At 33.8% G+C, this 13,071-nt stretch overlaps 1 protein-coding gene across 1 annotated transcript; it reads left to right on the plus strand.

Moving 5' to 3' along the window:
• The first annotated feature begins 7,077 nt into the window (after positions 1-7,077).
• LOC139847175 (mitochondrial outer membrane protein porin of 36 kDa-like) lies at positions 7,078-10,794 on the plus strand. The gene is made up of 6 exons (XM_071836794.1): positions 7,078-7,237; positions 7,405-7,472; positions 8,168-8,278; positions 8,423-8,509; positions 9,450-9,658; positions 10,244-10,794. Exons 1-6 carry the CDS (start codon positions 7,189-7,191, stop codon positions 10,548-10,550), a joined length of 831 nt encoding a protein of 276 aa, XP_071692895.1. The 5' UTR covers positions 7,078-7,188; the 3' UTR covers positions 10,551-10,794.
• The last annotated feature ends 2,277 nt before the right edge of the window (positions 10,795-13,071 follow it).

Raw genomic sequence — 13,071 nt, forward strand, 5'->3', positions numbered from 1 at the left:
TATATTTTCACTCACTAAGCGTTAGCTTACCCTCTCGTTGTTTACATTTTTATAGATTGCATGGATGCAGTGGCTCGGGTAAGCGCAGGGACTAGTGGACTTGCGTAGTTGCTTTAGAAGACTTACTTTTGGATTTGTTTAGGATTGGGTAGCATGTCCCCAATCCCATGCTCATTCTATGTTTTGTATAAACTAATGGGTCGAAATAGTCACTTGTGGTATTTTGGGTCGATGTGGGCCCGGTGTCGTAAAACTCGGTTTTTATTATGAAAAACTCTTAGTTTAACCTATTGTAATATATTGTGAAAGTGTGTTGGTTTAAAAGTGTCGGGAAGCGGGTTTTTCACCCGTGTGTAAAACGTAAAACTGATCAGAATCTGGCAGCACATCTGGACGCCGTCCCAGATGGATGGACGCCGTCCTGGTTTTTACAACTGGACGCCGTCCAGATTACTGGACGCCGTCCAGATCAACTGGCTCTCAAAAAAAAAAAATTATGGCAGTTTTACGGATGGTTAACGGGTTGGGTTGTTACATTGTGTAATAAGCCCAATTGGCACGGTTGTGCGTTTTGGTTGACCACCTTTGGCGAGGTGCACACTTCGTGTGTAGTTATCACATGGACTTGTGATATGGAGTTATATAATCCCGATGTAGTGGGATTGGTATTGAGTTACGGTTGAGTAACCCCGATGATGTGGGTTTTGATGAGGTAGCGAATCTCGGGTTGTGCGGATTCATGATGACTCGGGTTGTTCGGTCATCTTATTGATGAGGTAGTGAATCTCGGGTTGTACGAATTCACTAAGGCACGGGTAGTACGGCCGTTCTCGGTTGTTGAAGTGGTGAAGGAAGTGAATCTCGGGTTGTACGAATTCACTAAGGCTCGGGTTGTTCGGCCAACCTTCATGGGTTTAAGGTTAAGGGGTTAACCTTGTTGTATTTTCGGATGTATCTTGTATATGCGTATATATACTTATTGTATGTTGTAGCTAATCTTACGGATTTGGCTTGGTGGTACGTTAGGTATAACTTTGCTTAGTTATGCTCGGATTGCGATATGTGTTTACTATTTGTGTGTTGGCGATGCGTATTCATTTTATGCATATATATGTATGTAGTATATTCTCACTCACTAAGCATTAGCTTACCTTCTCGTTGTTTACATTTTTTTTTATAGATTTGCATGGATGCGGTGGCTCGGGTAAGCGTGGGAACTAGTGGACTCGCGTAGTTGCTTTAGAAGATCTTGCTTTTGGATTTGATTAGGATTGGGTAGCGTATCCTCAATCACCATGCTCGGTCTTTAGTTTATGTTAAAACTTACGTGGTCGAAAACTCGTAATTTTGTACGAAAGTCGTAAAACGGCCGATGTGGGCCCGGTGTCGTAAAACTCGATTTTATTGTGGAAACCTCTTAGTTTTAATTATTATAACATATTGTGAAAGTGTTTTCGTGTGAAAGTGTAGGGAAGAGGGTTTTCCGCTGCGTAAAATCGTAATGCAGATCGAAATCTTTTAGTTCATTTGGACGCTGTCCAAAAGGCTTGGACGCCGTCCAGTCTTTCAGAACTGGAGCCGTCCAGATGCACTGTCCCACAAAAAAAAAAATTAGGCGTATTTTTGGTTGGATAACGGGTTGGGTCGTTACAGTATCCGAACTGATTACTACTCTCGTAATCATAGTTAGATTGAAAATTTCTGTTATAAATAAAAGATACAACTCATTTTGTTGTCGCTTATGTTGGCTTCACCTACAATTTCATACCATTTTTGCGGATGTCTAAGAAATTCAAAAAACTTATCGTCACCGTTGAAATACAAAACTTCCGAATGGAGGAACGATATTTCTTCAGTAAGACACGCATAAAATGTCGATAAAATTGAAGTCACAAACGTTTATATCATTGAACGATCTATTCTCTACATTCGCGCATGAATTTTTGTCCAAGTCAAATTCACCTCTCAAATAGACATCGATTGATACGATATTTTGTGTGACATGTTGTTAGATTAAGACATATATTTTTTTGTTAAATGGTAGAGGTGAAAATGTGTAGAATGAAAGGAAATTCTAGAATGAATGTAGATTTGTTGATAAAAGATTGAGAAATGGTTGATAATAATTGTAGAAATGGTTTATTATTTAAAAAGTAAAAAAAAAAAAAAAAGGTGGGAAATCAAATTTGCAACGGATATACATTCAAAAATGGGCCCCACTCAACGTTTTGAAGCAAGGTCTCATGCACAACTTTGAAAGCAAAAACGCTAGACCGAAGTCGGGCCGGTGTTGGCTGACGGTCGGTCGCTTTCGACGTCGACGCCGGATCTGATGTTTGAATAACCTACCCACCCTATCATTTTCCACGCACACAAGTGCTTTCGGACGGAAACTCGAACCACATTAATGGGATACGATCCTTAAACCATCTCGAGGGGCAGGCGGAGCAGGCCGAAAGCCTGAAATACGGGTCAGTAAACCTCCTCAAAAATATTTTAGTTAGTTTAGAAATTTTGATTGATCTATTAAACTTAAGTTTTAAAATTTTCCTTGTATACAAACTAAGTAATACTCCGTAATGATTATACTACGCATAATTTTTGTGTGTGTTTTCGAAAAACATAATAAGTTTTAATGTTCAAGAAATATATATATATATATATGGGGGATGATTCTCACACACTGTTTTTTGATCCTCACACACCCTTTTACCCTATTATTAGGGAGGAGTTCAAGTAAATTGGTGTGTGAGGATCAAAAAACAGTGTGTGAGAATCATCCCCCTATATATATATATATATATATATATATATATATATATATATATATATATATATATATATATATATATATATATATATATAGGGGCAGGATCAATGGGGAAATAACCAACCGGGGGAAATAACCAACCGGGGGAAATAACCAACCGGGGGAAGCAACAAATTTTTTTTTTTCGTTTATTTGATTTTTTTTTCAGGCATCAAGATCACACGAAAATATGAACATTTAAAAAAGACACTTCGTGATGAATGTTATTATTTAGGCGGGAAAACGATCGACAAAAATAACATTCAAGATAATATTGATCGTGAAGAATGTTCACGTTTTTTTTTTCTTCATGTTTTGTGAAGTAAAATTTAGCCCGATTTAGAGTTTAGGGTTTAAGGTTTAGGTTTTAGGGTTTGGTGTTTTGGGTTTATTCCATAAACCCAAAACACCAAACCCTAAACCCTAAACTCTAAACCCTAAACTCTAAAACTATCGTGTTAAAAACTCAATCTAAATCCTAAATCTAAACCCTAAACCCTAAATTTCTAAGCCCTAATATCTAAACCCTATAAACCCTAATATCTAAACACTAATATCTAAACCATAATATCTAAAACCTCAACATATGCTCGAAAAATACGATAATTGTTATATATTACTTATTCGAGCGTTTTTCCGCCAAAATAAAAACATTTATCACAAAGTGTCTTTATTAAATGTTCATATTTTCATCCATTCTATAATGTTCGTGAACAAAGTTTTTACAAAAAAAGGAAAAAAAAAAAATTTGCTTCCCCCCGCTTGGTTACTTTCCTCTTGATCCTACCACTATATATATATATATATATATATATATATATATATATATATATATATATATATATATATATATATATATATATATATGGGCAGGATCAATGGGGAAGTAACCAATCGGGGGAAAGCAAAAAAAAAAATTTCATTTTTTTTTTGAAATTTTTTTTCCGGCATCAAGATCACACGAAAATATGAACATTTAGAAGAGACACTTCGTGATGAATGTTATTATTTAGGTGGGAAACCGATCGACAAAAATAATATTCAAGATAATATTGTTCGTGAAGAATATGAACGTTTTTTTTCCATGTTTTGTGAAGTAAAATTTAGCCCGATCTAGAGTTTAGGGTTTAGGGTTTGGTGTTTTGGGTTTATGGAATAAATCCAAAACACCAAACCCTAAACCCTAAACTCTAAACCGTTCGTGTTAAAAACTCAATCTAAATCCTAAATCTAAACCCTAAATCTAAATCCTAAACCCTAAATTTCTAAACCCTAATATCTAAACCCTATAAACCCTAATATCTAAACCCCAATAGCTAAAACCTCAAAATACGCTCGAAAAACAGATTAATTGTTATATATTACTTCTTCGAGCGTTTTCCCGCCAAAATAAAAATATTTATCACAAAGTGTCTCTACTAAATGTTCATATTATCATCTCATCTATAATGTTCGTGAACAAAGTTTTTTTCAAAAAACGAAAAAAAAAAAAAGGTTTTTGCTTCCCCCCGCTTTCCCCGAATAGTTACTTCCCTTTTGATCCTACCGATATATATATATATATATATATATATATATATATATATATATATATATATATATATATATATATATATATATATATATATATATCAAGGGAATGAATGTGTCAACTATTAAAGATAGGGGTAGTTTTAACAGTTTCAAAAATATATAGGGTGTTTATGGTACATGTTAGTTCTTCTTCCGCAGCATATTCTTCTCGTGTTCTTTTCTATCCGGTAGCAAAATAGCATAGCAAAATAGCATATTCTTTATACCTTTGGAACCCAAAAAATATTTCTGTATTTATCTATAATTTAATTAAATAAATTTTAAAGTATTATCCATGAAATTGAATTAAAGGTGGGTCTGAGGTTGTGACATTCAACTTAAAGATGCAAATGTTACTATCACACTAGGTAGTTTGGTGTATAGCTTAGTTACTAGTAGATGATGGACCGGCTAAATTTTAATTAGGGAAATTTTGTATACTAAGGGTTTGTTTTCTATAGAGTCTTAATAACAATTTATAAAAAATTATGGTGCATAAATTATATCTTATGTTTATGTTGGTATTGATTAATTTTTATCTTTAATAAAATTTACCGGGGTAAACCCTTTACTCCAAAAACAAAATTTATCTTACTACAAGTAATCATAAATTAAAGAATATAATATATGTAACTTCCAAATTAATTTGTGTGTTAATACATAATTTTACAATAGCTTAACTCTATAAAACCAATTTAGTTATTGTATCATTAAATTAGATTAGATTGGATTGATATTATACATATATATAAATGGATAAATGATATTAGAATGATATAAATTTATGGGTTTTGTTAACATATGTAACGTAACATACGTTAAGGTGCATTTATTAAATACGTAATTTCACAAATATTAGAGTTTGTAATTAATGCATGTATAAAAATAAAAATTATTGTATTAGATTGAATGAGTGACAATTAGATACTAACTAGACCGGACCGGCCCGCGCGTTGCTGCGGGGCTTTCGGGATGCGTATTCATATTTAACGTAGTGTTGTGTATTTACAGAGGGGAACACGGCTCATGTGTTAAGCGCCGTTTTAGATGTTGTTGTGTTATGCGTTTTTTTAAAAAGTATCCGTTCGAACGTAGTTAGTTTTGTTTTGTTCAATAAATTTTTTCGAGTGTAACGGTGCTGTAGGAAAAATTTAACTCGCGGCTAGCAGAAAGATACGGGATGTCGTTGTGTTTAGCGTTTCTTAAAAAGTGTCTATTTCGAACGTGGTTAGTTTCATTTTGTTCATAAAATTATTTCGAGTCTGACGCTGCCGTCGAAAAAATTTAGCTCGTGGCGAGCGGGAAGATACGGGTTGTCGTTGTGTTTAGTGTTTTTTAAAAAATTGTCCGTTTCGCGTATAGTTAGTCCCGCTGGGTTCGTAAGATTTTTCCGAATTGAACAGTGGTCTCGGAAAAATTTAGCTCGCACCGAACGAGAAGATAGGGCCCGTTATAAATTCGGGTGGAATTATTTTCTTTTATTTTAATTAAATTATATATTATATATTTACACTTTTCACCCCTGAAAAAGTGTAAACTTGAGGGGTCGTTGTGTAAATATAGCCGAAGTTGAGGGACCAGTTGTAATGTGAACGCAAACTCAAAACTATAATCGGATATAACTAAAACTACACATTTTGTCACCACGTTTAGTATATAAGAGTGAGTTAATTAATATATAATTATTTTTTTAATAAAACTTGCTTTTAAAAAAAACTCGAAATTTATTTTAATTTTAAAAATGATTAGAATAATTTTCTATAAATAAAAAAGAATAAAAGTAAAAATTACTACTTTATTACTCTCTCCGTCCCAAATCTATTGTCTCCAAACAAAAAACACACAATTTTAAGAAATCCCACTAACTTTATTCTCTACCAATAAAATATATTTTCACTCTCCACTATAACCTATTTTGATCAACCATAAAACTATATCCCATTTACTATTCATAGCCGCACTATAGTAAATACCTCCAACTTTGAAGTATTTTCGTAAACCTTTTTTTTTTATATAAAAAAGAAATTTATTACTTTTTAACAACTTTTTTTCTCCTTTATTTCGTTCCCTTTTTTTAACGGCTCCTTTTGCTTTCTTTATTTACCTTCCTTATTTTTATATTTTTAATTAACTAAGCGTTAACCGTTTTTTAATATTATATTAACCCACCGTTAATCGAAAAAGTCACCGCGCAACGAAGTTATTTTTTTATAATATTCTTTTACTTCCTTTTTTTCCTTCCTTTTTAATTTATTTATTTTTTATCGTTTAATTATTCGTTGCTACGCTGTTCCCAAGGACCAGCAGAATCAAAATAGCGAAATTCTTGCCCGACCGTTAACCGTATTTTTAAACGTTCAATTAACCGATCGTTAAATGACAAAACAACCTTGCAGCGGAGCTCTGACCGCTAACTGTGTTTTACAGTCTAATTAACCGATCGTTAAATGACCTGTAAAATGTTAACCGACCAAAATGACCTCGAGACGAAGAGCTGGGCTTTGAAGAGCTGGGCTTTTGTATCCTGTTTACTAACAATCAGCATTTACATTTACATTTATATTTACATTAACAATTAGTCCGTAACAATTACAGTAATAAATAATTAATTTAATCAACGGCTTAAAAAACAGTGAGAAAGACTCATAAACGGCCCAAATTCGATATTGAGAATAAAAAACTCGTACACACATCACCACCACCACCAACACCAACATCAATTTGATTCGTTCAACTTATTATTAAAATTAAATTCGTCATCATAATCTCAAATCAAACACAACACAAACAATCATCATTTGTTGAAGATGGGGAAAGGTCCAGGTTTATATCCAGATATCGGCAAAAAAGCCAGAGGTACCTCTCTAATTTCTATTATTATTTCTATTTCTATTACTGTTTCCATAATCAATAATCTGTTTATATCGACTCTGTTTTTGTATGTTTGCATATGTATTACAGAGTAGTAATTATAATTATTATGGAATACTTTGTAATATTTATTTGTTTTCGTGTGATTTCAGATCTTCTGTATAAGGATTATCAAAACGACCATAAGTTCTCTATCACTACCTACACCTCCAATGGACTTGTAATCTCTCTCTCTCTCTCTCTCTCTCTCTCTACATATGTATACGTATGTGTGTACGTGTGTGTGTGTGTGTGTGTGTGTGAAATTTGATGCATAGCTCTTGTTTTTCGTTTTCAAAAAGAAATTTGATTACTCTGTACTTCAAATTGAAATTGTAGGTTGATCATGTCAAAGATGATCGAAAAAGATTACGTATTACTTGATATTAGATTATTAAGTTATTTCACATATGAACATTGTGAAGGTTTAATTGAGAAACAAAAAAACGGTTGAAAAGCCTAATATTAGGTGTAAAATCACATTTGTTAGCACACGAACAGTTGGACATGTGAATAAATAGAATAAAACGTGTTTTGCGGTGTAGTTTTATATATTTTAACTTCTATTACATTCTCATATGAACCTCTACCAATATTTAGTGTTCTTAGTGTTATATGCTGTTACAGTTTCATATGAATTCAAAGTGTTTGTTTTCTATTTCATTGTTATGGTGTTTATTTTCGGAAAACGAGTATTACACATGAAAGTTATCTTAATCTTTATCTTGAAAATTTGTTTCGTTAAAGTAACGGCTAGCGAATCGTGGATGATTAGTTTTTGTTCTAGCAAAATTGTCATTCCTTTTTGATGTTTGTTACTGCGTATTCAAATTTGATTATGGCAAATCTAATGTAGTATGGTGATGTATATTTCAGTCCATTACCTCATCAGGAGCTAAGAAAGGTGAAGCGTTTTTGGCTGATGTCAGCACGAAACTTGCTCACAAAAACATCACAACTGATGTTAAAGTGGACACAAACTCAAAGGTAACTAATGTAATTCTTTTCAGCTGCTTTCACATTCAACTGAAACTGTTTTATCTCCTTTGACTGAATTTATTAACTAAAATCTGATATCGAAATAATTATCCTGGCATATCATAATATGGCTAACAATTTGCCACAATGTAGCTATTAACGACTATCACAATAGATGAAGCTGCACCTGGACTAAAGACCATCTTCAGTTTTATTGTTCCTGATCAGAGATCTGGCAAGGTATCTATAAAATCCCCTCTTTGAGTTACTTGTGCATCTGTATCGAATCGATGTTGTAAACGGCGACCGTCTCGGCTGACTAGCCCGTTTGGTGACTAGCCCGTCCCTTTTTTCCCAAAAACATCCAATTAGTCAGTCTAACGCTAAAAAGTCAAGTCAAAGTCGGTCTTAATCTATTTGAGTCGGTGAAAGTCAAGGTTGGTCATAGTTAGGTAAACATTTCAATAATTTTGTACTCAAATCTTTTGCCCTATACATATGCTTGAAATATTTACGTGTGAAGTATTTATGTTTGATAAATATATGTTAAATATATATAGGGGAGAGATCAAGGGATAAACACCTTTTGGGGATAAGGGGATAAGTAATTTGTCATTTTTTATAACATTAAAATTAGAGGTTAAAATTTAGATTTTTTTAATTTCTGGGGTTAGTATTCATTGCGTAGATTCTAGAAAAAATAAAAAACATATTTTTTTTTACGGCACGTTAACATACATCAGATTTATGTTAACAAATTATTATACATCTGATCAGATATATGATAATTTGTTAACTTACATCTGATGTATGTTAACGTGCTGTAAAAAGAAAAAAAATTATTTTTTTTTTAATCTACACAATGAATACTAACCCCGGATTTAAAAAAAAAAAAAATCTAAACTCTAATTTTAATGTTATAAAAATAAAAATAATAATTAACTTATCCCCTTATCCCCAAAAGGGGTGCTTAGCTCTGGAGCTTCTCCCTATATATATTACTAAAAGTCAACGTTAGTCAACGTACGACTCGACTCCGACTTGACTGACTAGCCGTTTCAAAGTCAACCGACTCGTCTCTGTCTCACAACATTTCCAACCTTGTATCGGACAGATAAATAATGGTTTTATTATGAGCTACATATGAGAAGATTCGAGTCTCATGCAAGTTTTGTTGCAGGTTGAACTTCAGTACTTGCACGAGTATGCAGGAATTAGCACAAGCATTGGTTTGACCTCTAGCCCCGTAGTCAACTTCTCAGGGGTAGCTGGAAACAATACAGTTGCAGTTGGTACCGATGTTTCTTTCGATACCGCTTCTGGGGATCTCGTAAAATACAATGCAGCCCTAAGTTTCTCGACTCCCGACCTTATTGCTTCCTTGACACTGTAAGTATTTTGCAAGGGCATAAGTTCACTAATTTGAGCAAACCATATGGCTTTTCTATAAAAGATAATTACGCGGATGGTCCCTGTGGTTTACTCAAATTTTCAAGTGTAGTCCCTGAACTTTCCGTTTTGCATTAATAGTCCTTTGAATTGTATTTTATTGCGTAGATCGTCCCTCCGTCTAACTATTGTTAAATAATTTCATAAAATTAGTCACGTGAGGGGTAAAATTGTCTTTTATACGTTTTCTTCTTTTTTTTATCTTTTTACTATAAAGTTTGTCTCTTATCCTTTGCTTTACCATCTCCATCACCAAAATTCATTACACTTGAATGCAAATCTTCACATGGTCTCAAAATCAAAACAAATACTCATTATTTTAAATCAATTAAACACAATAAAAAAAACAAAAACAAAAGTTTTTTAACACAAAAGTTCTTTAAATGTGTTTACTGAAAAGAAATAATAATAATAAAAAATCTATACTGTCTAAATCGACAATTATAACAACTAAAATGCGCTTTTCTTACATTTTATGTATTATTTCTGTAACGTGTTATTTGACAAATTGTGTGAATTATACAGGAACGATAAGGCGGACACACTTACTGCATCCTACTACCACACCGTAAGCCAATTGACCAACACAGCAGTTGGAGCAGAGTTTAGCCATGGGTTCTCGAGCAATGAGAACTATCTGACAATTGGGACCCAGCATTCACTTGACCCGTTGACTTCGGTCAAAGCGCGGGTCAACAATGCTGGTATAGCAAGTGCTCTACTGCAGCATGAATGGCGCCCGAAATCTTTGTTCACCATATCGGGTGAAGTGGATACAAGGGCAATTGAAAAGAGTGCAAAAGTTGGACTGGCTTTAGCTCTTAAACCTTGAATACTTATCAAAATTTACAATTGGCAGATAAATAATAAGGTGAGTTGGTTTTCCCATTGAGAATGTTGCCGTTTTAAAAATGGTGAATGGGGTTGCGGTTGGTTAACTGTAGCCCCTGTGAGGACTTAAGCTGCCATGTTACTTTTGTTTTTGTAAAACTGGTCCATTGATTTGTTCTCATTGTTAACATTGAATCTGTTGCTGTTTAAGCAGACACACATTTATTGAATTGGGTTGATCATCACTGTATTCCTCTTTTATTATTACATAAACAAACATCTAACAAACGGGCAAACAGGTGGTGATATATCCACTTTTTAAATTGATAAATCCACCTTAAATAATATATTGCACAGATTTTATTTTAAAATTTATTTGAAGGTATTGTTGGAAGATGCTATGAAATATGTTTGGATCTATCACTTTTGAGTTTGGAAATATCAAACACATGCACGAATATTATTTTTCCTCTCTATTGGGATGACAATCGATCGTTATGTAAAACACTTTCTAGCGTGTCAACGACGTCCTTAAGGCCAACGTTAGGATGATTCAGATAATTATGAACTGATTTATTTTCGGGCCGGTTTTTGGATTATAACCAGTTGGACCAAAGTGGAGCTGGACAGAAACTGAACGTATGTAGTTAGCCTGGTCTTCATTTCTAGTTTTCCTGATTGTTCAGTTCCGGATCAATTGGTCCCAAGTCCGAACCCAGTTCGAGTTAATCTTGGACCATAGACAACCCTAATTATGATAAAATTACGCCGGTAGTCCATATGATTTAACTCATTACTCAATCACGCGGGGAGTCGTTATCACTAATGGGCATCAAAGCAAATCCTTGTGTTTGTTAAATTAACTCTAACTAGGGGCGTAAACGTGTCGAGCCCGAGCTCGACTCGTTTGAAATTCACAAAGCTCGAGTTCGGGCTCGGCTCGAGCCTAATACTTCATGCTCGGGCTCGACTCGTTTGATATTATAGAAGCTCGAGCTTGGCTCGAGTTCGAGCTCAACTCGTTTATTACGTAATAATTTTTTATTTAATTATATTACGTATTTATATTTGTATATTTTTATTCACATATAATAAGATTTATTATTAGTATTTTAGCTATATAAAAATTACAAGAATTATTTTAAAATTATATTATATATTATATATTATATTATATATTAATAAAAAAATAATAGTGTATATAAATAAATAAAAAACTCGTTTAGGCTCGCGGATCTTTTCGAGCTCGAGATATGAAGCTCGAGCTCGGGCTCATTTACTAAACATGCTTCAATATATGTTCAAGCTCTGGCTCGAGTTCGTTTAAGCTCAATTCGAATCGAGTTTTTAACAAGTCGAGCTCGAGTAGCTCCGTTCATTTACACCTCTAACTATAACCCTCACACATGGGAGGGAAGAAATTAACATTTTTTAAGGATAATTAGCGATAGAAAAGTCCCTATGTATTTTTGATAAATCACATAGACTATACACATTAGTAATATGGGGTAAACCCATGAGCTCCCGTACAATTGTTTGTCTTTAGTTATAACAACCGAATACACCTTAACGTCCTTAGGCGACTCGCAATTAGGGATGGCAAAGTGACCCGTATACTCGACCCGCATACTCGTATATCCGGCCCGAGGAATTTTAATAATAATTTTTATGTAAAATTTTAGTATTAGTATTATATTGTTAATGAATGAAAGATTTCTCTTATTTTTGAAAACGAGTATAATTTTATTCAATATAATCATATACAACAAGTTTTCGAGATGTGATATTTTATATACTTTGTGTATTTGAGTATTTTTGAAACTTTTCAATTAACTTTTTGTATGTGATATTTTATAATACTTTAAACATGAAGTAGTTAAGTTATTTTTTGATATTTTGATTTGGTACTTATTGAAAAATAGATACAAATGACTAATCGGGTATACCCGTTTACCCGTGGAGAAACCCGATAGTATGTAAGTAAATGAGGATCCGACGGGTTTCGGGCCGGGTTTGGGGTGGAATTTCTTAATCGGGTTCGGGTCAGGGATTAACTAAACCCGACCCAAACTCGACCAGATGTCATCCCTACTCGCAATGGCATCGCCACCAGGGCTGTTAACGACCGCCACCAAGTCACGGCCACACCAGCAAACCGTCACCAGGCCCGCCAGTGGTGCCTGTAACGAGGCTAATGGGTGGAAAGTGGGCCTCACCTGATTTGTTTTTTATTTTGTTTTTGTTTTTTTTTCTAATGGCTAGTTCAACTTTTTTTTCTTTTAATACATTTACTTACTCTATATATGTTAACAACTTTACACAAACAAAATCACACACTCAAACAAACCTTCCATTCATATTTCACAAACAAATACAAAAAAATTCAAATGGATCTGGATGATCTATTGAATTCTCAGAGCGATAGCGAGAGCGTGACGGATAGTGATAGCGCACAGTCCGATTCCGATGAAGATTTAATTCAAGACGGTTACAACGCGCTTAACTTACTCGATTCGCTTGAT

The sequence above is a fragment of the Rutidosis leptorrhynchoides genome, chromosome 5, assembly GCF_046630445.1.
Source record: "Rutidosis leptorrhynchoides isolate AG116_Rl617_1_P2 chromosome 5, CSIRO_AGI_Rlap_v1, whole genome shotgun sequence".
NCBI lineage: Eukaryota > Viridiplantae > Streptophyta > Magnoliopsida > Asterales > Asteraceae > Rutidosis > Rutidosis leptorrhynchoides.